This window comes from Macaca nemestrina, chromosome 1, assembly GCF_043159975.1.
Source record: "Macaca nemestrina isolate mMacNem1 chromosome 1, mMacNem.hap1, whole genome shotgun sequence".
Classification (NCBI taxonomy): domain Eukaryota; kingdom Metazoa; phylum Chordata; class Mammalia; order Primates; family Cercopithecidae; genus Macaca; species Macaca nemestrina.
The window spans coordinates 42,511,327-42,535,642 of record NC_092125.1 but is presented as its reverse complement, the minus strand read 5'-3'; the positions used below and the strand labels follow the sequence as shown (position 1 = coordinate 42,535,642).

General features: G+C 34.9%; 1 protein-coding gene and 1 pseudogene across 10 annotated transcripts in view; both read left to right on the top strand.

Moving 5' to 3' along the window:
* LOC105484585 (ER degradation enhancing alpha-mannosidase like protein 3) overlaps positions 1-24,316 on the top strand; it is an 82,567-nt gene that overhangs the window by 14,050 nt on the left and 44,201 nt on the right. For all 10 annotated transcript variants that reach the window (XR_011611965.1, XM_071077027.1, XM_011746354.3 and 7 more), the window contains exons 3-8: positions 3,786-3,886; positions 4,418-4,457; positions 8,872-8,984; positions 10,517-10,670; positions 17,337-17,471; positions 20,173-20,278. Coding sequence is in view for 9 of the 10 variants with exons in the window: in XM_071077027.1 (XP_070933128.1) it covers positions 3,786-3,886; positions 4,418-4,457; positions 8,872-8,984; positions 10,517-10,670; positions 17,337-17,471; positions 20,173-20,278 (649 nt within the window). In the remaining variant the exon portion in view is untranslated. The remainder of the gene's footprint in view (positions 1-3,785; positions 3,887-4,417; positions 4,458-8,871; positions 8,985-10,516; positions 10,671-17,336; positions 17,472-20,172; positions 20,279-24,316) is intronic.
* Positions 20,285-24,312, top strand: LOC105484584 (riboflavin kinase pseudogene; annotated as a pseudogene).

Sequence of the window (24,316 nt, the reverse complement as noted above, 5' to 3'; positions counted from 1 at the left end):
CCACTTGAGTTCTCACACTAGCAACTTGGGTAATTACGGTTTCAGACCAGAATGTAGATGTTATAAACCTTCGAAGTCTTTGTTAAAACATCAAAACTTTTCTTTCTAATGGTTATAAATAGAAGAGAAATGAAAAAATAGCAAAACTATTATTTACCATATGGTAATTAAAAATATTAGAAAAATTGAAATTTAAAGTGCTTTCATTTTGTTTTTTATTATTTATTTATTTATTTATTTTGAGGCGGAGTCTCTTGTTGCCCAGGCTGGAGTGCAATGGCGAGATCTCGGCTCACTACAGCCTCTGCCTTCCGGGTTCAAGTGATTCTCCTGCCTCAGCCTCCCGAGTAGCTGGGATTACAGATGCCTGCCACCATACCCAGCTAATTTTTTGTATTTTTAGTAGAGATGGGGTTTCACCATGTTGGCCAGGTAGTCTCAAACTCTTGACTTAGGTGGCTCACCCACCTTGGCCTCCCAAAGTGTTGGGCTTACGGGCATGAGTCACCGCACCCGGCCTTATTAATTATTTTTTTAAACAAAAAACTCTTAATTAAGAGTAGTTTAAACAGTGCTTACCTTGCTGCCTTCTCATTGTATAACTTCAGATATGGAGCAGGTATCTTTTCTATACTTGGTGAATTGGCATACTCCTTTCTAAATTTGGATCGGCTTTAAATATTTTGTCCTTTGCTCTTTCAGTGTCATGAAATATCTCTGAGGATTTCTTCAATGGGAAGTTTTTTGTGGGCATAACTTTTTCTGTGTCATCTTCAACCTTTATGTCACAACTACTTAATGTGTGTCAATAACCTGGCCTTTATTACGTTTCTGTGGCTGCTTATCTATAGTCTCTTGAATGGAGAAAGTGTCGACATTCCCATGGTCAGCTAAAATTTGTTGATAACTTCATTTATGTTCAATTCAAATTTCACTTCGCATTGTCACTTCTTATTTTTTTGCCTGACTCTTATCTTTGTTGGCTAATTCCCCTTTGATTTTTCAGTTTTGTAAACTGTTACATAGGATTATCACGGGAGTGACAAGGAGGCAACATACACTCATCTCCGTGTGAACTGAGTAAACAGAGTGATCATTCACTTGACAGACTTTGAAAGAAGTAATGTGATTGATTACCGATCATGATGAGCATGTTATTTATGTAGTGATTTGTAGACTAAAGAGCTAGCATCAAAGTTTGTGTTTTATGTAATTACAGTTAATATATCATGATAACTGAAATTTGAACCATGTTGGGTGTGTAACGAAATTGTAACTTGTGCATAGTGAGACCATACAAAGTGAGACTACCTCTAATAATATAACTGACAAAAATCCTATATTGAGGGGGAGAATTATGAGTATGTTAATCCTATTATTCTTGGCGCAGGGAGTTAGTATTACCTAAAGTTGAAACGTGTACTTAACACAGTGATTCTAACTATATTTCTCATAATTATATTTTATTAATTTTAGAGGAATCTTTCAGAAACTGTCCCTTGGTGAAGGAAATATAAAGATCAGCAGGTCTTTATTGTTTTTATTCTTTTCTATTAAGACCCGTGGCAAGTAGATAGAAATATTCTAGTCCAATTTCACAAAAGCAACCCCCCAACTTAAAAGAGCCTAGCTCTGGCTTGTGACCACCAGCATCAACTCCTGTGCTCTTTGGGCATTAACGTAACTCCCACTAAAATCTGTCTTTATCCCTAATACCCATGTTATGGTCAGTGCAGCTTTATCTTCTATACTCCACCATTTAATTTTGGTACTTGAAAATTTCTTAAGCTCAACTATGTATTAAAAAATAATTTATAACATTGATTTAGCATTTCATTGTGTTTGTAGTGGTAGGGAAGGAAGATTCCTCCTTGTACTTCATTACGATCTACACCAGAAATGATCTGTCATGGTCATTCTTAAAATAACAAAAATCCCAGTAATGCAAACTATAAAGTACCTATTAATAATATTAAGAAATATGCGCAACCTATAGGGTGAAACTGAATTCATAAAAGAATACCTGAATTAATACAGTGACCTACTGTATTCTGAGAAAGGAAGACTCAGTTGGTAAAGATACCAATTGTCCCCAAATTCGGCTCTTCCAATTAAAATTTCAGTAGAATTTAAGGAAATTTCAAAGTTCTCCAGAAGGGTAAACTTAATAAAATAATTTTCATATAATAAATTAATGGTTTATTGAGTTTAATGATAATTAAAATTTAATTTTAATTTTTATAATTATTTAAATTATTGATTTTAATTTTAATTATTTTAATGATAAAATAATGGTTTTGGAGTAAGAATAGGCAAATAGGTCTGTAGAATGAATAAATACTACAGAAACATGGGTTGGTTTGTGAAAAGTTTAGAACTAGTGAACCCAGTATTTCAAGCCGTCGGGGAAAGGATGGATGGTTTTAAAAGTAGTATTTAGAACATTATCTATTTTGGGGGAGCAAATACAGTTACATTCCTATTTCAATTATAAATGAAAATAGATTCCAGATGGAGTAAATATCAATACAAAAAAAATTATAAGAGTGCTGTTTTCAGAGGCTCAGGATATCCTTTTAAAGCATGCTTGAAAGCCAGAAACCGTAAGGTAAAAGCAAGATAAAGTCAAAAGCCAAACAAAGGAGAAAAATATTTACTATATGTAACAAACATAATGTATGAGAGTCTCTTTTGGCCAGAAAAAGCAACCAGTAGAAAGATGGGCAAAGGATAGACATTTCAAAAAAGAAATAGCAATGGATAATACAAAAAGATGTTTATCTTTATTAGTAATGAAACTTTAGATACCATCTTTTACCTAGGAGATTGGCAGAATGTGAACTATTGATCATTTCCTATGTTAGTGAGAATGTAATTGAGTGTAGATTGGTGTCCTCAATTTGTAGCGTTTACCAAAAATTAGTTATACATACCTTTGACCCTAATGGGTCTATTTTTAGGTTTCTAATACATAGAAATACTGGCATATGTTCAAAAGATACATGCACATAGGTGTTTATTGCAACACTGTTTATATAGTGAAAAATTGAAATCAACCTCCATGTTCATCAATAGAGGGATACTTTGAGGAGTGGACACTGCTAAGGGGATAGACTGGAGTCAGGGCACCTGGCTTTGAATTCTGGATCATTTACTGGATGTATGCTCTAGGCTTACTTAACTTCTCTGGGCCTCAGTTTTCTCATCCATGAATTGGAGATAATTGAATCTACTTCAGAGCATTGTGACAATTAAATTAACTAAAATATATAGATAGAATGGTGCTTAGAATATAAGTACTCATTAACTATTAGCTAATGTTATCAGTTTGTAGTTGTTAGAATAGAGTACATCTGTAACATTCTAATAACATGGAAAGAAAACTCCATGATTTAAGTAAACAAATTTTAGAGCAATAGGTGCATATGGCATGAACACCTGTTCGTAAATAAAATTTTAGAATAATATATGTGTATGTATTTGGGATAAATCTGGAAGGATAAATGCCAGTCTTATCAGTAGTTACCTCTAGAAAGTGAGATTGGGGAGGGGAGGGGAAGCAGATTATCAGTTTTTTAAAGAAATTTTTTTGGTATTGTTTGACTTTTTTCCAAGCATGTATTACATTTCTAAGTAAAGATTTTTGAAAAGATTCCACAGGGTGTAAATTTAGTACAACTTTTGACTAACTTATTTTATTTTTTAACTGTGAAGAAGTTATGTTCTCAAAATGATGTATGTTTTCTGTTATTTTCCTTAGTGACTTACTAAAGCTTTCCTTGCAGGAACATGCTTACCCTGCTGATGAACTCATGCCTTTAACCTGTAGAGGTCGAGTTAGAGGCCAAGAGCCAAGTCGCGGTGACGTCGATGATGCCTTGGGAAAGTGAGTATTAGTTAACACAGGGCATGGCATGGCATCTCAGAGTTCCCAAGTCTTAGACTTTTAGAGGCAGTTTATGTATAATATTTCTAGGGATTGGCTAAGTTTTAAAGACTGTTTTATGTATTACATTATGCTTCTTTATTCCCTTCTGTTATCATTTGTAAAAGATTAATCAGTTTACATCTTGGATCAGAGAAAAGTTAGTTATTAAGCTGCATATAACTTAAAATATATGTAACTTTTAAAATATTTATAAAGTCATTAGCACATCAGACTGTTGATGTTTTAATATTTTCATTTGTTTTCAGAGCTAGTGAATGTTTCTATGTGTCTTGAAGGTGCATAGATTCATTGAACATAAATATAAAGGCTTTTCAGTTTTTTTCAGAGCTTTATAGGTTACATTGTACTATAGATACATGGAAGTACTAATTTATAGAAACAATCAATAGAACGTAGATAACTCTACTTGTACATTCATAAACTATTTAGAATTCTAACGTTTTATATCTTGTTACACTTGTTTCTTAGATTTTCTCTGACACTGATTGATTCTTTGGACACTCTTGTGGTAGGTTTGACTCTTCTTGGATTTATTTTATTAATTTCATGATGTGCACACTTAAGTATTATGAATGCGATCATAACACAGTAAGTATGAAATAGGAGCCTTCAGAATTAAAGGTGTTCTGATCTTTGTTTCTAAATAAATCTTTTACACTGTTGAGTTGATGATGTCAAATGGAATTATGTAACATAATGGAGATACCCAAATAATTTATGGGAATGTCAACTTATGTAATGGCACCTTAATTAGGAAGGTCTTTTTTCCCCCCTTTGGACAAGGAGGTTGAAGCTATTGGAAAAAAGTAACTTTAGAAAATACCATTGATGTTTTTCCAAAATGACATGCCACAATGATGCCAAAATTGTTAAATTAGAATCTGTATATGCTGTGTTCATAAGCAAAAAATTAATTTTTCTCAGCAGTGATTTTTAGCACCAGCTGATTACTTCTTGGTACTCCTTTTCAACATCGTACAGTACAGAAATTTATTTCTGGTTTAGGACTGTTTGTGATGACAGAGGGGAAAGATTGAGTTACAGGTGTCATGATTTCTAAATACAGTATCTTTTTAGTTTTTAACTCTTAGATCATTATGGTATAAAAGTAGGCTTTTGTGAGAATTTTCCTTAAGGCATAATTCCCAACTTCCAGTTAATGTCCCAAGTCCCAAGTGGTGATTAATCTTTAAAAAACAAAACAAAAAACCTTTGGGTTGTCAGAGATTTTTTGGAACTAGGCTTTTCTTCTCAATGTTGTTTCTGCCTTCTTCTTTCACTGGAGTATTTTTTCTTTTTCTTAGAGCAAAAATTCTCAACTCTAAAAGCAGCTTAGGAGGATCACTTGTGATTTAAAAAAAATAGCCCCTCCTAAGTTATTCTGATTCAGTTGTTTTGGAGTGGGGCTGGGCATCCCTTCAAAAGCTCTTTTGTTCAAAAATGCAGTTATGGTTAAGAAAAATCATGGTGGTTTAGATCTTTTTAGCTAGTCAGGGTTTGAAAGTCACAGCTTCATTTTTCAGAGATTAATGGAATATGCAAACTATATTACAGTAACTATGAGAAAGAGAAAATACTGTGTACCTTGCTTTTGGTTTATTGGTCTACGGTTTTCCACATATAATAGGAGAAGAGAAAATATATACAAAATATCCTGGAAGGCAGATGACCACTTTGGGAAAATCTAAGTGGTGTTACTTATTCGTAACTATAGCTGGCTTATGCACATTAGGTCTATTTTGTTATTGGGGAGGAAATGAAGAGCAGACCTGTGTGCTGGAAAAAATCATAGGTGCATTTAAATTTGTTTCTCATTCTGTAATCTTGGCTTTATCTATAGCAGGTTCCCCCATCATTTCTCTGACAGTGCTTAGTTGATTTTCATGAATATGGACCTTAGATATCCTGTGTGTTTTAAAAAATATTATCAGAAATGAAGGAGAGCCAGGTGTAGGGGTGTGCACCTGTGGTCCCAGCTACTTGGGAGGCTGAAGTGGGAGGACTGCTTGAGCCCAGGAGGTTGAGGCCACAGTGAGCCATGATTGCACCACTGTACTACAGCCTGGGCAACAGAGCAAGACCCTTTCTCAAAAAAAAGGGGGGGGGGCCAGAAAAAGTCGTTCCAGGCTATATAACTTTGCTGTGTTTACAAATCCATCTGGCAGCCATTAGTTCTTATAAATGATATATCCTTCAATTTATACCATTTCTGTATTTTGGCATTGGTTCTCAAAATAGGGTCCCTAGTCCAGCAGCATCAGCATTTCCTGGGAACTTGTTGGAAATACAGATTCTCAAGCCTTATCCCAGAAATACTGAAGCAGAAACATTGAGAGTGAGACCTAGCCATCTGTTTTTAAACAAGCTTCTAGGTGATTCTGACGTATGCTAATTTTTTAAAGCACAGTACAATGATGCAGTGCTTTGTAAACTTCAGTGTACTACAAGTTGCCTAAGAAATCTTGCTAAAATGCAGATTCTGGTCCGGTGGATCCAACATGGAACCCAAGAGTCTGCATTGCTAGTAAACTGCCTGATGGTGTTCCGCAGACCACCTTTGTATTATGCAGCTGTGGTGTGACCTGAGTTCTGTCTTCTTGTGGCAGGAAGTAACAAGAAGTGATCACGTAATATTTTTATTTATGACCTTGGCCAAATTGTTTAACTTCTCTGGGCCCCTGTTTTTATCTCAGAAGGGGCTAGAATGGATATTGTCTCTGTTAACTCTGAGATACTATTTATTTCTGATCTTTGGTTCCGTGTCAGATAAATAGCCCTGTTTGTTGAAACTCTCTTCAAGAGGAGTCAAGAAGAAAGTTTGATAAAGTCTTATAAATATTTAAAAAATGATACTTCATAAAATCTTTAAATTTCAGTCTTTTCAAGTGGGAATAGAAAGAAACTTACTATATGTCATTATCATTTTGAAATGTAAAAGTTCATTTTGAGTTTTTATAGCTATCTTAAACATTTTCTTTTTAGTTTAAACAGAAGAATTAGGGGAAATTAAAGGACTTTGAAAGTTTTTTCTACATTTAGAAGGAATGCTATCTTGTACATTTTGTCAGTACAAGTATTAATATTTCTAATTTACGTTGCTTTTACTTTGTGATTATGTTTTCATTTTGTGATTTAGTAATTTGAAAATATTAATGGGACGTGTCACTTGTAATAGTACACACAACCCTAGTGTTTTCATTTTGGTCATAACCATAATCTGTGAAGTAGAATTACTGTTGTCATAGTTTAATCTTTAAAACTGTTCATAATTCCAGCCATCTAGTTTCTGTTGATTGTAATGGAGTCAAGCACTAACATTTTAAGCTAAGCTTACCTTTAAATTCAACATTACCATGAAATCTGTAGAAAAAAATAAAATTGAAACAAAGATAATGGGGGAAAGGATCAGACCTGAGGTTATCCTTTGTTATCAGCTAGGAGCTTAAGAAACTCATTAAGTAGTAGAGCTGTAAAAATGAATTTTTTAGCTAATTGTGGACAAAGAGAACTCTCTTTCTACTTTATTCTGCCTTAAAACAAATGTCACTGGGACTAATATTCTTGCTTGTTTTGATTTTGGAGAGAAGGGGGAAAAGTTACTTTTTAGTTAGAGAGGTAGTTCAGGCCTTAAAGAATACACACGGAAGAGTCTGATTACAAGCTAGAAGAGTTCAAGAGGGGAGAATTCCCAGGAGATAAACCTGGGGAGAAGAATTAGATTAACAAAGTGATACTAAAATGTATATGTGTGTGGACGGTGGGGATAGTGGAACAGTTATGTCTCATTCCAAAAGTGATAGATGCACTGTATGTGCCTGCATTTATTGCTGTTGACTTGATGTGGACTTTGAGATTGAGAAGGGAGAGCAGTCAGTTTAAAATCAGGTTTCATATTATGTTTTAGTCAGGACTTACCCTAAATTTTACTTTTACTGAATTTAGGGAGATACTCTTATGGAATGTTTTATACATTCGAATTTTTACTGAAAGTATCAAATCAAGTGAAAAAGCACAACAAATTATTATCAAACAAGGAAAGATTAAACAGTTAAGTAAAAGAAAACTACTTTTAATGCACCTAATCTCTAGGTAACATCTCATGTGCAGCGTTAATTTAGACTGAAAAATCATAGCAGCCTATGTGATGACAGGGGCCTCTTTTGTTGCTCATTGCAAGAATCCACAAAGTTCTTAGTTTAGTCAGGATTCTAGATCTGCATGGTTAATAGTTATAATTATTTTAAGCACTTAAGTCAGACACTCTACTAAAATCATTTTACATACATTATCTAATTTAAGAAAACAACCCTATAAGAGTAGGTATTTCCTCTTTTTATAGATGAAGGAACAAGTTCAGAGATGGAAGTAAGTTGCCTGGGATCGCAAAGATAGTGAGTGAAACAACCAGAATTCAAATCAGGGCATGACCACAACATTGTATAGCCTCCTTAGTGAACGGAGCATCCATGGAGTGAAGTTAGCAGGGGATACATAGTTTAGGACCAATTGAACATGCTTTGAAGAAAGTGCTTTCTTCTGAGAATAAAAGCAACTTTTAGAATGTATCTGGTGAATAGGATGGTTTCTAATTTTGTTTTGACTTAGAAGCCAAATTCTACTGGAGCTCACCTCATGTAGCCTGGGTCATTAAGAATCCAGTTAACAGGTCTGATGATGGTAGCTTCAAAGTCCTCATAGTATTTCAGTGTATGCAAAGAAGTGTATAAAGATGCTATATAATTAGATACTTCATTTTTTTCAGTTTTAGATATTATTACATTTTTATAATATACTTAGAAATATTATTTGTGTATGTCACTTCTTAGAGTTTTAAAGTAGACTGACTTTTAATAGCTCATTCTAAGAATATTTCTCCTTGACTTGGTAGAAAAGAACTTTATTTCATAATTTTCTTCTCCTAGGTATTAAATAAAACTAAAGAATTCGAAGATGCAGTGAGAAAAGTTTTAAGAGATGTTAATTTAGATAATGATGTAGTCGTATCAGTCTTTGAAACAAACATCAGAGTTCTTGGGTAAGTATGAAAGACACTAAAGATATAATTTTATTTTATTTTTATTTATTTATATATATTTTTTGAGACAGTCTTGCTCTGTCACCCAGGCTGGAGTGCAATGACAATCTTGGTTCACGGCAGCCTCCGCCTCCTGGGTTCAAGCAATTCTCCTTTCTAAGCCTCCTGAGTAGCTGGGACTACATACAGGTGCACACCACCAAGCCCAGCTAATTTTTGTATTTTTAATAGAGACGGGGTTTCACCGTGATGGCCAGGCTGGTCTCCAACCCCTGACCTTAAGTGATCTGCCCGCCTCGGCCTCCCAAAATGCTGGGATTACAGGCATGGGCCACCATGCCCAGTCTATAATTTTAATATCAGAAAAGTTTAGGATATATTGTTTATTTCTTGATGGTAATCATGCAAGAAGTTTCTTGTGTTTAAAAGATGTAAGTTGAAACATTATGAAACACAGAGGCTTGTATTTAATCACTCACAGACGTCTGTAGACTCAAAGGTAATATCTGTATGTTGTTAAAAAGGGAATATAGGTTGAACATTAGTCAGCTACATCACAGGTTTTTCACCAGCTTATGTAGTTTGTTAAAAATAGCCAAGCACCTCTTCAGGTAAGCCATATGAAACTGAATTTATAAGATTACCTCTCAACAAACAGTTTGAAATGCTCTTGGGACTTTTTTTTTTTTCTTTTTTTTTAGGAGACAGACTCTCGCTGTGTTGCCAGGCTGGGGTGCAGTGGTGCAATCTCGGCTCACTGCAACCTCCGACTCCCTGGTTCAAGTGATTCTCCTGCCTCAGCCTCCCAAGTAGCTGGGATTACAGGCACCTGCCACCACACCCAGCTAATTTTTGTATTTTTAGTAGAGACGGGGTTTCACCATGTTGGCCAGGATGGTCTCGATCTCCTGACCGCGTGATCCACCTGCCTCGGCCTCCCAAAGTACTGGGATTACAGGCGTGAGCCACTGTGCGTGGCCAGGACATTTTTTTAAAAAGATGAAATTATAGGATTTATTAGTTCAAGTTTCAACTTTATTTAATTTTTATAGTTTTGATTAAATGTTTGTTATTGTAACTCCTTTCTTTTTGTCAAAATGAGTCTACTCTTCAATTAAATACAAGAAATTGTACATAGTTTATTAATCTAGAGTGAGAGATTTTTATGTTTTAAATAATATTCTAAGTTAAAGACTTCATGGTGATACAACTAAATTTTTAAATTAAAAAATTGTTAAAATATTTGTTAGATTTGTTAAATGTAATATCTAGGATTTTCTTTAAGAAAATTTAATCTATTTAAGAACACAAAACACTTCACAACAGGATAGAATATCTAATTAAAAAAAAAAATTGATTCTGTAATTGTAATGGTTTGCCATAAAATGAGCAGTGTTAAGTAAATAATGTTTAAATAAGTTTTGTTTTTCTTTAACTATGTTAAATTGTATAACAAAGTACCCACACCTTTTTAGATGGTAACTTTTAATTGTCTATAAGATACGGTTAATGTTTCATTTCTGTGATCCTAGGGGTCTTCTGGGTGGGCACTCCCTGGCAATCATGCTGAAAGAAAAAGGTGAACATATGCAGTGGTACAATGATGAACTTCTCCAAATGGCAAAGCAGTTAGGCTACAAACTTCTACCGGCTTTCAACACTACCAGCGGCCTTCCTTATCCAAGAGTAAGTACTTCTGAAAAATATGAGTCTTTAGGTACTTTCTTTGCTGTTTTACAAAATGAAGTTTTGTGATCAGAGCCGTTGTTGTTCACCTACTTGAGGCTGAAAAAAAATGCTTCAAAGCTATATAACAAATTTATATTTTCATTTCACTTAACTGATTACACTTCTAAGTGATGTGATAATTAGATTAGATTAAGCTTTAAAAGGTTTTATTTCTAATTTCTGTGGGTACATAGTGGGTATATATTAATGGGGTACATGAGATATTTTGATACAATCATATAATGCATAATAATCACATCAGGGTAAATGAGGTGGCCATTACCTCAAGCATTTATCATGTCTTTGTGTTACAAACATTCCAATTGTACTATTTTAGTTGTTTTAAAATGTATGATACACTTCTGTTGACTGTAATTGCTGTGTTGTGCTATTAAATACTATATCTTATTCTGTCTGACCTGTTTCTGTACCCATTAACCATCCCCTATTCCCCATCCCCACCAACTACCCTTCCCAGCCTCTGATAACCATTGTTCTACTCTTTACCTCCATGAGACCAATTGTTTCAATTTTTAGCTCCCACAAATGAGTAAGAACATTCAAAATTTGTCTTTCTGTGCCTAGTTTATTTCTTTCTTTTTTTTTTTTTTGAGATGGAGTCTTGCACTGTCACCTAGGCCGAAGTGCAGTGGTGCAATCTCGGCTCACTGCAACCTCCACCTCCCGGGTTCACGCCATTCTCCTACCTCAGCCTCCTGAGTAGCTGGGACTACAGGTGCCCGCCACCATGCCCAGCTAATTTTTTGTATTTTTAGTAGAGATGGGGTTTCACTGTGTTAGCCAGGATGGTCTCGATCTCCTGACCTCGTGATCCACCTGCCTCAGCCTCCCAAAGTGCTGGGATCACAGGTGTGAGCCACCGCACCCGGGTGCCTGGCTTATTTCATTTAACATAGTGTCCTCCACTTCCATCCATGTTGTTGTAAATGACAGGATCTCATTCTTTTTCATGGCCAAATAGTATTCCATTGTGTGTATGTATAATTTAAGCTTTAATGTGTCATTACATTACAGATTAGATTGTGCTGCAGAAGGAAGAACAGATGCTAGACCAGAACTTGGGCACAGAATTATTTGTGTAGAAGATATAATTGAAGCCGTTAGTATGTAGGTGTTAACTGTCCAAATGAGAGGATAGAGAGAGAACTCACAGGACAGAGGGAGGGCATGAGGAGGAAGGACAGCCAGTAGAAGGTAAAGTACACAGAGATTTAAGAGGAGAACTGTAATGTAGTGTAGTGTAGTGTACAGTATTATAAAATCCAAAGAAGGGAACTTTGAAAGGAGAAAGTGTTCTAGAAAACTTGAGAATTGGGTGCAAACAGAGGCATGAAGTTGTAGTGAATAAAGAGGAACGGATTCAAAGTAGGTGAAAGTAAATAGGAATGAACCACTCATTTTAAAATTTCTTCAGTGTTGGTAGTTAAAGGAGAGTTGGCAATAAAGTCAGTTGAAGGAGTTTTATTGGTTTTCTCCTTTAAAGCACAGGGAAAGAAGCCATTGAAGAGGGAAAGAGCTTTTTCTTCTGATTTATTTCTCATTCTTTATTAACACTATTACTCTCTCCCTCTTGTCCAAGACAGACACCTCAGCCATTACCAAACTCTGTCAGTTTTTTTTCTTTTCTTATACCTGTCTTACTCTTTTCTCTCTTGGTTTATGCTTCAGAGCACTTGAAAAACCAGTATCACTAAAATCTAATTTTTGTCAATTTATCTTCAAAAATTGTATGGCTCTTTGTATTGTATTGAGTGTCCCTTAACTTTCAGAATGTTTTATAATTTGGCAGTAGACTTTCTGACATTCACTCATATTTCCATATCCCGGTGAAATCATTGTTCTATTTCAGCTACAGCAATCTATAGTGTCCCCAGAGTCTCTTAAGTTTTTTTTTTTTTTCACTCTATGTCTTTAGGCTTACCATTTCTGTCACCTGGCATAATTTCTCTACCAATATAAGTCAAATCAAATAAGGCTCATTTCCTCCATCAAGAAGTCATCCTTGACTGGAGATATAGCATGATATAGGGCAATGCTTTATCAATTTAGTGAGTTGTGACTAGCACTTTTTAAAAATTAAACAGACTAGAATGAAATGTCTTCTTATTTAAATTTCTAGTTTGATATTTTAAAAAGCTTTCCAGTGAACATTCATTTTATTTGTTTGTTTTGAGATGGTGTCCCTCTATCACCCAGGCTGGAGTACAGTGGTGTGATAATAGCTCACTGCAGCCTCCAGCTCCTGGGCTCAAGTGATCCTCCCACCTCAGCCTCCTGAGTAGCTGGGACTACAGGCACGTGCCACCATGCTTGGCTGACTTTTAAACAAATTTTTTGTAGAGATGGGGTTCTCATTATGTTGCCCAGGCTAGTCTCAGACTCCTGGGCTTAAGAGATACTCCCACCTTGGCCTCCCGAAGTACTGGACTCCCAGATGTGAGCCATCGTGCCTGGCCTCTGTAGACATTCTTATACACACCTTTTTACACATTTTTTATTTCTTCCTTAGGATAAATTACTCGTAGAGGAAGTAATAAGTCACAGAGTAGGGAATGCTTTTTAAGACATCAGGTACTTATTGCCCAATTGCTTTCCAGAAAGATTCTACTTTTTTACTTCACAGTGTTGTAAAAGTACCTGTGTCATTTTACTGTTACTAATACTGTATATTATTATTTTGCCAACTTGAGAAAAAATTGAATTATATTTTAATATGGATTTTTTTGCTTATTAGTACAGTTAAATTTGTTGATCTTTTTTCTTAGCATATTAAAATTAAAAGCAAAATTTTTTAAACAATATATAAACATTTATTTAATTCAGTTTACTTTTAGTAAGTACTTTTAGTTTTTATTATAAATGGAGGTGTTAGATTTTGAGGAATCTAGCATTTCTTTACTTTTACCATAACATGAGAAGCAGACAAGGAATTAAAACAGAAGATACTATGAGCATTATGGTAAAACAAAGAAACTTACATTATTTTCTTATCCTCTGAAATGTCAAGAAAATTTTTAAAATGATTTTTTATAATAGGACAATAGAAGAAAAATAACTACTGTCCCATCCTTTCTTATACATGCTTAGTATGCTTTGGCCCCTAAAAATTTGTGTAATCAGTCTCTCTTAGATAAGCATATGTAGTTGATAGTATTTGCATTAATGGTTTTAACTCAGATGAATGTACTGTACAGAAATGTTATTGTAAGAGTTAGTGGTCATTTTTTAAACTCATATATAACCTTTAGAGCTAGTACACACTTTGTAATGCCATTTCCTCAAAGTTGATTAAAAGCAACTTGCCAGCTTTTCAGATAAGACCTCATTACAAACGTTGAGTAGATTATTATATCCATAAAATATAAGGTTAGTAAGAATTCTGTTATGATTTACACATATTTTAAGGATTTTCTAGTGTAGCAAAAAGACAGTGTAAACAAGTTTAGTGTAAGTAATTTATGCTTTTTCTTTTAATAAAAAGGTGTCCTTTTAAAAATTGCCTTGTGACTCTCAGGAACACAGAATTAGGAGGAACCAGGTTCTAGATTGCTTCATGCTTTATTTTATTCCTGCTTTCATCTCTTTTTGTCTTAAACCTCTCAAGAAAGCAGGACAATAAGCTCCTTGTTACTAATTTCTGCAGTAATAGATACTACACCAGTGCTATCTCTAAACCCAGTCATTTGAGTCCTAGTCAGGAAGACAGGAACCTATCTACCAGCCCCTAGATTACCAGAGAATCCCATAAGCAAAAAACGCCCTGAACCCTTCTTCCCTGATTTGTGGAAATGGTAGTGCCCCTTGGATACTGAAATGTATCTTGGTTCTGCATTTAAAAGTTCTCTAATACTGGCTGGGTGTGGTGGCTCACTCCTGAAATCCCAGCACTTTGAGAGGCCAAGTCGGGCAGATCACGAGGTCGAGATTGAAACTATCCTGGCTAACATGGTGAAACCCCATCTCTCCTAAAAATACAAAAATTAGCTGGATGTAGTGGTGTGTGCCTGTAATCCCAGCTACTCAGGAGGCTGAGGCAGGATAATCACTTGAACCCGGGAGGTGGAGGTTGCGGTGAGCCGAGATCATGCCACTGCACTCCAGCCTGGCGACGTGAGACTCCATCCCCCACCAAAAAAAAGGTGTTTAATACCACTTATCTTCAGGAAGGATACAAGATTGAAATGAGCAGATACTATAGATAGTTGTGTTAATAAATAGTCCTTTTACAAATTTTATAGCAATCATCTTGCGATACAGTTCAATATACAAACATCTTAAGTATTATTGTACTAAAACGTTAATGATTCAGAGTATTTCCATTTTAAGGGAAAGGGTACTGAAAGTGGGATACACAAATGTTTATTCTTCTCTATTTTGCTTTTGCTTTCTTATGACTACTCTTGGACTTTGTCATTCTTAGCTCTCAACTACTCCCAATTCAGTGTTATTTCCTTTTCTGAAATTCACACTTTAGCACTTGTGACTTCCATTTGTTTGGCACTTAATTTATGACTTTTCATTGTTAGTTATTTTCTCTGTTTACATATCTGTCTTATTTGCTCTGTCTGGATTTTAAGCTCCTTGAGGACAAGGATCTATTCCTTTGTATATTGTCATAATATTCCCCACATGGTAGGTAAATAAGCAATAAATATTGATTAGTTGATTGTAGTAATTAACGCAACTGACCAGAAAATATTTTTCACTGTTGACTCTTATTGCAAATACTTGTAAAATTATACTTTACCTTAGTGTAATTAATGTAATTAAATCTTTACTTTATTATTAAGGACTGCTTCATTGTAAGTCGGTCATTCTTAGTATCAATTTTCAATTTTAGTTCTGTAGATAGGGATACAGGCAGCATAAGGGGGTAGGAGATACTTTTCGTTCTTGTTTATGGTGCAGAACTACCTAAAACTAGCTAATCCTACAAAAGTACAAATGATAGAGATAATTACAAGTTTGGGAGGGGATGGAGGGGTACTGCTAGGCTAATAGCACGTGAAAATGTCTCAAGTGGCACTCTACAAAGTAAGATAAATGGCAGTACTGAGGACAACATTAACAGTGATCAGATCCCCATGTCTCACCTACGTTTCACATTTGTTGTTCGTTTGTTGTTGAGGGGGTGTTTGTTTAGAAATGCCTGGAATCTGTTGATTGGACACTGTTCAGGCACTAGGTATACCTAGCAGTTGATTTATCCAGATAAGTTGAAATATAAATTTTTTTGAGCTTCTCTTTATATAGAGTTTGAATAATAACCAAGAGTATACCCATGATGTTTTATGTTTGATTTTTTTTGTTATTGGCTGAATCCTTGGCATATACCTCCTTTTTTGTTGGTTAGTTGGATTGCTGAAAAATATTCTTTTTTTTTTTTTTTTTTTTGAGACGGAGTCTCGCTCTGTCGCCCAGGCTGGAGTGCAGTGGCCAGATGTCCGCTCATTGCAAGCTCCGCCTCCCGGGTTTACGCCATTCTCCTGCCTCAGCCTCCCGAGTAGCTGGGACTACAGGTGCCCGCCACCTTGCCCGGCTAGTTTTTATTTTTTAGTAGAGACAGGGTTTCACTGTGTTAACCAGGATGGTCTCGATCTCCTGACCTCGTGATCCGCCCGTCTCGGCCTCCCAAAGTGCTGGGATTACAGGCTTGAGCCACCGCGCCCGGCTTGAAAAATATTCTAATTTTAGTCAGTGTCTGCTCAGTTTGGGTCTAGTTAATCCAGGTTCATATCGTGGTATTATTTGGATTTTTTTTTTTTTTTTTTTTTTTTTAAGACAAGGTCTTGTTCTGTCACACAGGCTGGAGTGCAGCGGTGCTATCTTGGCTCACTGCTACCTCCGCCTCCCACATTCAAGAGATTCGTGTCTCAGCCTCCCAGGTAGCTGGGATTACAGGCATACGCCACCATGCCCAGCTAAGTTTTGTATTTTTAGTAGAGATGGGGGTTATGCCATGTTGGCGAGGCGGGTCTCAGACTTCTGGCCTCAAGTGATCCATTCGCCTTGGCCTCACAAAGTGCTGGGATTACAGGCATGAGCTACCGCTCATGTCCTATTTGGTTTTCTTCGACTTAATAAATACCCCTTTGAAAAAATTTCCCTTGTGGTGTTAACCTGCCGGCAAGGACACACTCTATATTTCAAAACCCTTAAAACCCGTAAATGAAATTTTAATTTCCTTTCAAATATACATCATAACAATCCATTTTTTCTTTGTGATGAACTAGTTAATATATAATATAGACTGGTTTTTCACAAATTCTAAACTAACCCTGATTTCTTCTAAGGCTGGTCTACTTCCCTATTCTTGTACTTACTAATTCAAACTGTCCAGGGAACAAAATTGTTATAAAAGATACCTTCTGTGTGTAATTTCCCTTGTAAATATTCCCTTACTTCATGAATATTGTGTGCTTAGAGTATATTTCCCTAGATGTTAATTGGAAGGTCACAGAGATGATCACATTGAATTTCAGTGTTTAGTTATTTTATGAATTATTTTCATGATTTTATGTCAGGACTCGATTGAAAAGTAGTTTGTTATCAGAAAGTCGTTATCTTGATAACTGCTAATGACAATTTTCTAATTGTATTCAGATTAATTTAAAGTTTGGCATCAGAAAACCAGAAGCTCGGACAGGAACTGAGACAGATACCTGTACGGCTTGTGCAGGTACCTTGATCCTTGAATTTGCTGCTTTAAGTCGATTCACAGGAGCAACAATATTTGAGGTTTGCTTTTTACGGTCTTTGATATCCTGGGTATTGGGCATAACTAACTTTATATCTAGTTGGAGAATTACTGTTATTTTAGTGAACTTTTTGTCTAAATTCCTTTACATGGGTTTTAATTGTCAAAAACCTAGAACATTGTGAAGGAGCTATGTTAAATCCAACTTTGCATTTTGTTCACCATCTATAAAGTATATGTTTAGGTTTAATCTTAGAAAGTTTTTTAGCCATATTACTTAAATGAATTTGACGTCTGCTTGATATCATAAATGTCTTATATGAAATACTATGTCCCTGTGTTTTATTTGTTAGACTTCCAGGTGGTCTATTGCACTTCTGAATTCTGGAACCTTCACTAATCTTCTAAAACACAGTGAAATTTTTGTACTTAAGTCTTGATTGAGACTCGAATCTGTAAATTTGTTTACTGCAAGGGAAATGTTATTCATTATCCAAAAGACTTGAATATCCCCACATAGTTGTTGTGGACTAGCTATGTCTCTCATTAAAACAATCTCATTATTTAAGCATGTCATTGGAGTGCAGTGTTAACACAAAGCACCCTCTTTTTCAAGCATATGACTTAGGTTAATGTTTAAAAATCCAGCAAATGGCAAACAGAACAAGCAGAAATAGGGACTGTGTACCAGCATTACAGATATTAGATCTGAATGTAAAGAAAACAAATTGACTTTGTGTGTATGTATGTCTGTAAGTTAAAATGTCTCAAGGACAGATTTATCATGTTTGGTTGGTTAATCTTTTAAACTTAAATTTTTATTCTATATCTTGTTCACTAATATTTTCCCTTCATTAAAAAGTGTGGATACTTTTGCATACTTTAATAATTATAAACTCTCAGATATTGATGCAGTTACAGGTGAGGAAAATAAGGCTCAAAGACTATGAGAGACCTGCACAGCTGGTAGGTGATGCATGGAATTGGAATTAGAATCCATGTCTTTCTGAATTTGAAACCTATACTGTTTCCAAATGAGCTATTTTGTGTTTATGAATAAATCTGTTGAAAATCATGTGATTTTTTGGCCGGGCACGGTGGCTCAAGCCTGTAATCCCAGCACTTTGGGAGGCCGAGACGGGCGGATCACGAGGTCAGGAGATCGAGACCATCCTGGCTAACACGGTGAAACCCCATCTCTACTAAAAAATAGAAAAAAAAAACTAGCCGGGCGAGGTGGCGGGCGCCTGTAGTCCCAGCTACTCGGGAGGCTGAGGCAGGAGAATGGCGTAAACCCGGGAGGCGGAGCTTGCAGTGAGCTGAGATCCGGCCACTGCACCCCAGCCTGGGTGACAGAGGGAGACTCCCTCTCAAAAAAAAAAGAAAAAAGAAAAAAAAAAGAAAATCATGTGATTTTTAAAAAAATTCTTGAATATGCAGTAATTTACCATCAGAGAAGATGCAGTTGACAAAGCATTGATCTAATACAGGGTTGGCAAGCTACAGTCTGTGAGCGAAGTCCAGCCACTGCCTGTTTTTATTAATAAAGTTTTATTGGAACACAGCCATGCTCAATTGTTTATCTGTAGCTACTTTGGTGCTACAGGGACAGAGTTGAGTAATTGTGCCATTTACTGTGTGACCTATAGCACTTAAAATATCTGGTCCTTGCCAGAAAAAGTTTGCTGACCCTTGGTCTAATTATAAAGAGATCTGAATTCTCATATTAGTTTTTTGTCCTGTAATTCAATTTTAAACTCTAGCTAATCTTGAATTTCACTAGGCCTGTTTTCTTAGCTGTAGAGTAAGAGTAGGGAAATACAATGTTTTTGAAGTTTCCTGGCTCTGAAACTCTGCCATTTAATTAAAATTATAACCTTTATAACCTGCTTTGTGTTTGAAAGAAATCATAGTTTGCGTTAGGAATTATAACTATTTTACACTCTCTAATCTACCAAGTGGCAAATTGGTTTAATGACTTTCTTTTATAGAAGTCCTTCTACAGTGCTAAATAGGTTCATGCTCTGAAATTAATTTAGAAACCTACCTGTACTTGCCCTTTGCATTTATATTTTGTGACATCTTTTCATCCAAAGCCAAAAATTTGATTACAGCTCATTTAGTGTCTAGTAGATAAAATAAATGAGAAAAAGAAAAACATATCATAAGGTTACAAGTTTGTTGTTATCAAATATTTAGTAGCCTAGTTGATTTAATAGCTTTTTACTAATGAACTTGCATACCATTTAAAAAGTAGGATCTGAAATGAGTTTCGAAGATAGCATACTACCTTTGAAATTCTCTTCCAGTTTTCTAAATAAGAGTATCTAAGGATATTTTTACTTTGCATTTAAGTGATAGAAATTACTTTAACAAGTATATCTAATTATGTAAGCAATTAATATAATTTAATAATACATGTGTGTGAATATGAACTTGTGCTACAGGAGTAGATGAAATGAAAAAAAAAAAAGAGTAAATGAAATGAATGGTCTCAGAGCGAGCCCTCCTCTGAATAGCATATTGAGAGTCTTTCCTAACTACACTGATTGGTTGAAAAAGAGCCAAGCTTTGAGTTTTAAGGAAATTTGTTTTATAAATAGTTATCTTAGAAATTTAACCTAATTCTTGAAATATCCTATTGGCCTTTGAGTTTTGTTTGTTCGTTTCCTTTTTGCCAAAGATACTTAGTTCTTCAATTATGCATTTCTTTCTTTTTCTTTTTTTTTTTTTTAATTACAGGAATATGCCAGAAAAGCTCTCGATTTTCTCTGGGAAAAAAGACAACGAAGTAGTAATTTAGTGGGCGTGACTATAAATATTCATACTGGAGATTGGGTACGAAAAGGTATGTAAGTTAGGCTTTTTAAATCAAGCCTTTGCATCCTCAAAATGGTTGGGAAATACAGAATTTTCATTTGTTAAAATAATCTTTGGGATACTACAAAGCATAGGTTCTCACAGGATTGCTGGAATTTTAATTAATTTAGCCAGATTTTCTTTTTTGATGCCAAATGTGACACACTTCTTCTAGATGATTTAGTATTCTATTTCTTAATGGATATAGCATTGTAGGTATAGGGTACAGATGAAATGCTATAATTTATTTGAAAACTAGAGAACTAGAGTTCCTCAGCCATCTCATATCAAGGTGTGATTTAGTAGAATCTGTGTTCAATAAATTCTTTTTTTTTTCCTACCTCCAGAAATATAGTAGCTAAGAGCGTAGACTCTGGAGTCATGTTGTTGGATTCAAGCTATGTGATCTTGGGAAACTTATTTAACCTCTGTGTGCCTCTCTATTCCGTTTCTGTAAAGTGGGCATATTAATAGTAATTAGTTGTTCTGTATGAGGATTAAATGAGTTAACCAATGTAAAGTGCTTAGAACAGTGCCGGGCATGTACTACACTTACTATGAAGTAGGTGCCCAGTAACGAGATGTTAGTCCCTTTGATTAATAATTTTACTTCTGGGAATCTAGTCTGAGCAATAATACAAAACATAGAAAACTATTTGGTCCCAAGATATTCCATGCAATTATAAGTAGCAGAAAATTGGAAACAGTCTAAGTAACCGTCAATTAAAAAAAGCTAAGAAAATTATTTTATGTCAGTGTTGGAATATTGTTATTAAAATAAATCAGAAGCATGGGAAGGAACATATAACAATGTTTTATGAACAAACAGGATATTGAATTGTACAAAGAATGTGATTTTATCTTTATAAAACACCCTGATAAAACAAGTATAGATGAATGGAAATAAACTAGAGTATTCTTAATGAAAGCATATTTTTTATACATTTTCTCTATTTCTAAAAAGCTTATCTTGTTTATATGTAAAATAAAAGGTAACTGCCTATATTTAAATAAATAAAAAGTATAAAATTATTAATTCAAACATAATAAAATTATTGCCTTTATTCAGTATTGTATAAAATTTTTCTATGTCATCTAAATGGTTCCTGAAACAGATCTGAATTTTGACTTCAGAATTTTGTAATTTTTTTTTTCTTTTAAGCCCACCTCAGACCTCAGGTGCAAGTTAATCGTAATTAATTTTGAATTAAGCATAATCATTGCGTTATGACACAACAGTCCTATTAGTGGTTCATGCATGGCCCATTTTACTTAGTCATTTCAATAATGTAATAAGCACCACCTTGTGGATACACAGACCCAGACACAGCCCATACTCCAGCAGAATGAAGCACCTGCTGTACTTCTGCCGAAGCCAAGTAGTGCACAGCTTCGGCCGCAGCTCCAAGGATCTTGGCATCCCCACAGTTCACTTTCTTGAACAAGTGAACAAGTAGTAGATAATCTTCCAGGTGATGTATCCACTGGTGTTTATTATGGTTGGGCTAGTGTTGGAAGTGGAGATGTCCATAAGATGGTGGTGAGCATGAGATGGAACCCATACTACAGGAACACAAAGCAGTCCATGGAAACTCTTATCATGTATACCTTCAAAGAGGACTTCTATGGGGAAATCTTCAATGTGGCCATTGTTGGCTACCCCAGACCAGAAGAGAATTTTTGACTCTTTAAGTCAGTTATTTCAGTAATTCAGGGTGGTACTGAGGAAGCTCAGAAATGACTAGATGTACCAGAACATTTGAAACTCAAGACAATTTCTTCCAAGTTCCTAAAAGCAAAATATTGAATGGCCACTGATGAAAAATCATCTTATGTATTCATTCACTGTTTTCTAGTATTTCACTGCTTATGATTGTCTAGTCTCATCTTGGTTATATTTTAAAAATCAAATATTTTCCTACATCTGTGAATTAAATAGTACAGTGTAGTTACTATATTGTACTTCAGCTGTTAAATTAAATCCATTATGTCATAACACTAAAAAGACTCATTTAAAGATGAAGATTTAAAGTGACATAATATGTTGATTTAAATGTACCACTAGAAAAGCATGTCTTACAATAGAAATGACATGTATATAAACACGGATAAAAAGACAACTCACTAGTTTGAGATAAAAACTATTATTTTCATGGTAAAGTACCAACATGTATGTGCTTGTATAGCATATATATAAACAGAGAAGGCTTAATGCATTTATAATGCAAATACAAATGCATTAAATAGAAGTTTTGATAGTGTATTACAGACCTACGAGGAAAAATCCAGACTTTGTATTTTTGATATTTTGTGCATCAATATATTGTTACAAACATGAAAACTGTGAAATTGCTTTCATCATTTCCTTGCAGTCACATCATTGTGCCATCTTCATTTTTGTCTAGAGTTGGTTCAATTCTAAGTGGTCTAGACTCCACCTATCATTTTTTTTTTTTATTGGTTAAGACAGTAAAATAAGTGTTTTTTGAATCTATAGGTTTCATTTTTGTGTTAGATAGCATTTCTTCTTTTTAAGAGTAGATATTATTATTGTTATTTATTTCTTGACTTTGGTTCCTTTTTCCTTTTTAGGAAAAAGCAAAACAAGAGACTTCATCTTTAGATTTCCTCAAGATTTAAGTGAATTTACTATTCATATATACATACCAGTTTCTTAAAGAACACAGGATGCTTATTTTCCCCCAGTGAAACTAAGAGCTAATTAAACTATGAAACAGTTAGAAAATTATTTATTTTAAATGTAATTATCTGGCCGGGCACAGTGGCTCAAGCCTGTAATCCCAGCACTTTGGGAGGCCGAGACGGGCGGATCACGAGGTCAGGAGATCGAGACCATCCTGGCGAACACGGTGAAACCCCGTCTCTACTAAAAAAAATACAAAAAACTAGCCGGGCGAGGTGGCGGGCGCCTGTAGTCCCAGCTACACAGGAGGCTGAGGCAGGAGAATGGCGTAAACCTGGGAGGCGGAGCTTGCAGTGAGCTGAGATCCGGCCACTGCACTCCAGCCCCGGTGACAGAGCGAGACTCCGTCTCAAAAAAAAAAAAAAAAAAAAAAAAAAAAAAAAAGTAATTATCTGTTCCAGGGCAAATCTAAACTGGTGTAGTCATATATATGCACAACGTAATTTAATGCTAATCTAAGTAGTGCTTATAGCTTGAAGGAAAGGCATAAATAAACAGTTAAAAATAATCTATGTAGTATGGATTTTTCCTCCTACTAACTGGATGATTTTGGTCTACTTGCATCTTTTTGTTTATATTGGCAAAATGTTGAAGTCTTTGGAAAATTAGGAAATTAACATTACAGATTGCTTTGGGCCCCCTCACAGAGTATATTGCATCATTGTTCACTTTAGCAACAGATTTGGTGATGATGGAGGGATGAAGTAGAAGTATGTAGAGGTAATTTTGAAGATAATTCTTATAAATCATTTTTTTCTTATCTGCATAAATTAGAATTGATTTTAATAATACAAAATACATAGAAAAATGTCTGAAGCTGTTGGAGAAGAGGGAAGCATATGTAATTCAGTTGGATTGTGTTTTACTTTTTGGTATATGAATTCATGGCAAAAAATACCATTCGTGGCTTTTTCATTTCTTTATCAAAATTTTAAGTTAGAAATTCTATACATGAAAGAAGACTCAATTTTCAGTGGCTTTATGAAGCAAAGTTAAAAACAAATGTGGAAAAAGTAAAAACATTTGTGTCTTATTTGCCACAAATTATATTCTCTTTAAGTGGGTGAAAGTTCTTTGATATTTTATTGTTACCCTTGCATCTTGTTAAATAACCATTGGTTTTGAGAATCAGGTAGTGTGTTGTTTAGGGGTTAATTGTGTACATTTTCCAAAGTTTTATCTTGATTATAAGAAGTTACAGTAGTAAGTTATAGTGGTATCATTGTGATTTGTCTGAATGTTTTCAGGCCTTGAAATTTTTACTAAGTGATTTTTTTTTTTTAATTTAACAGTTGTTTAATGAAAAATCACATTTGTGTTTCC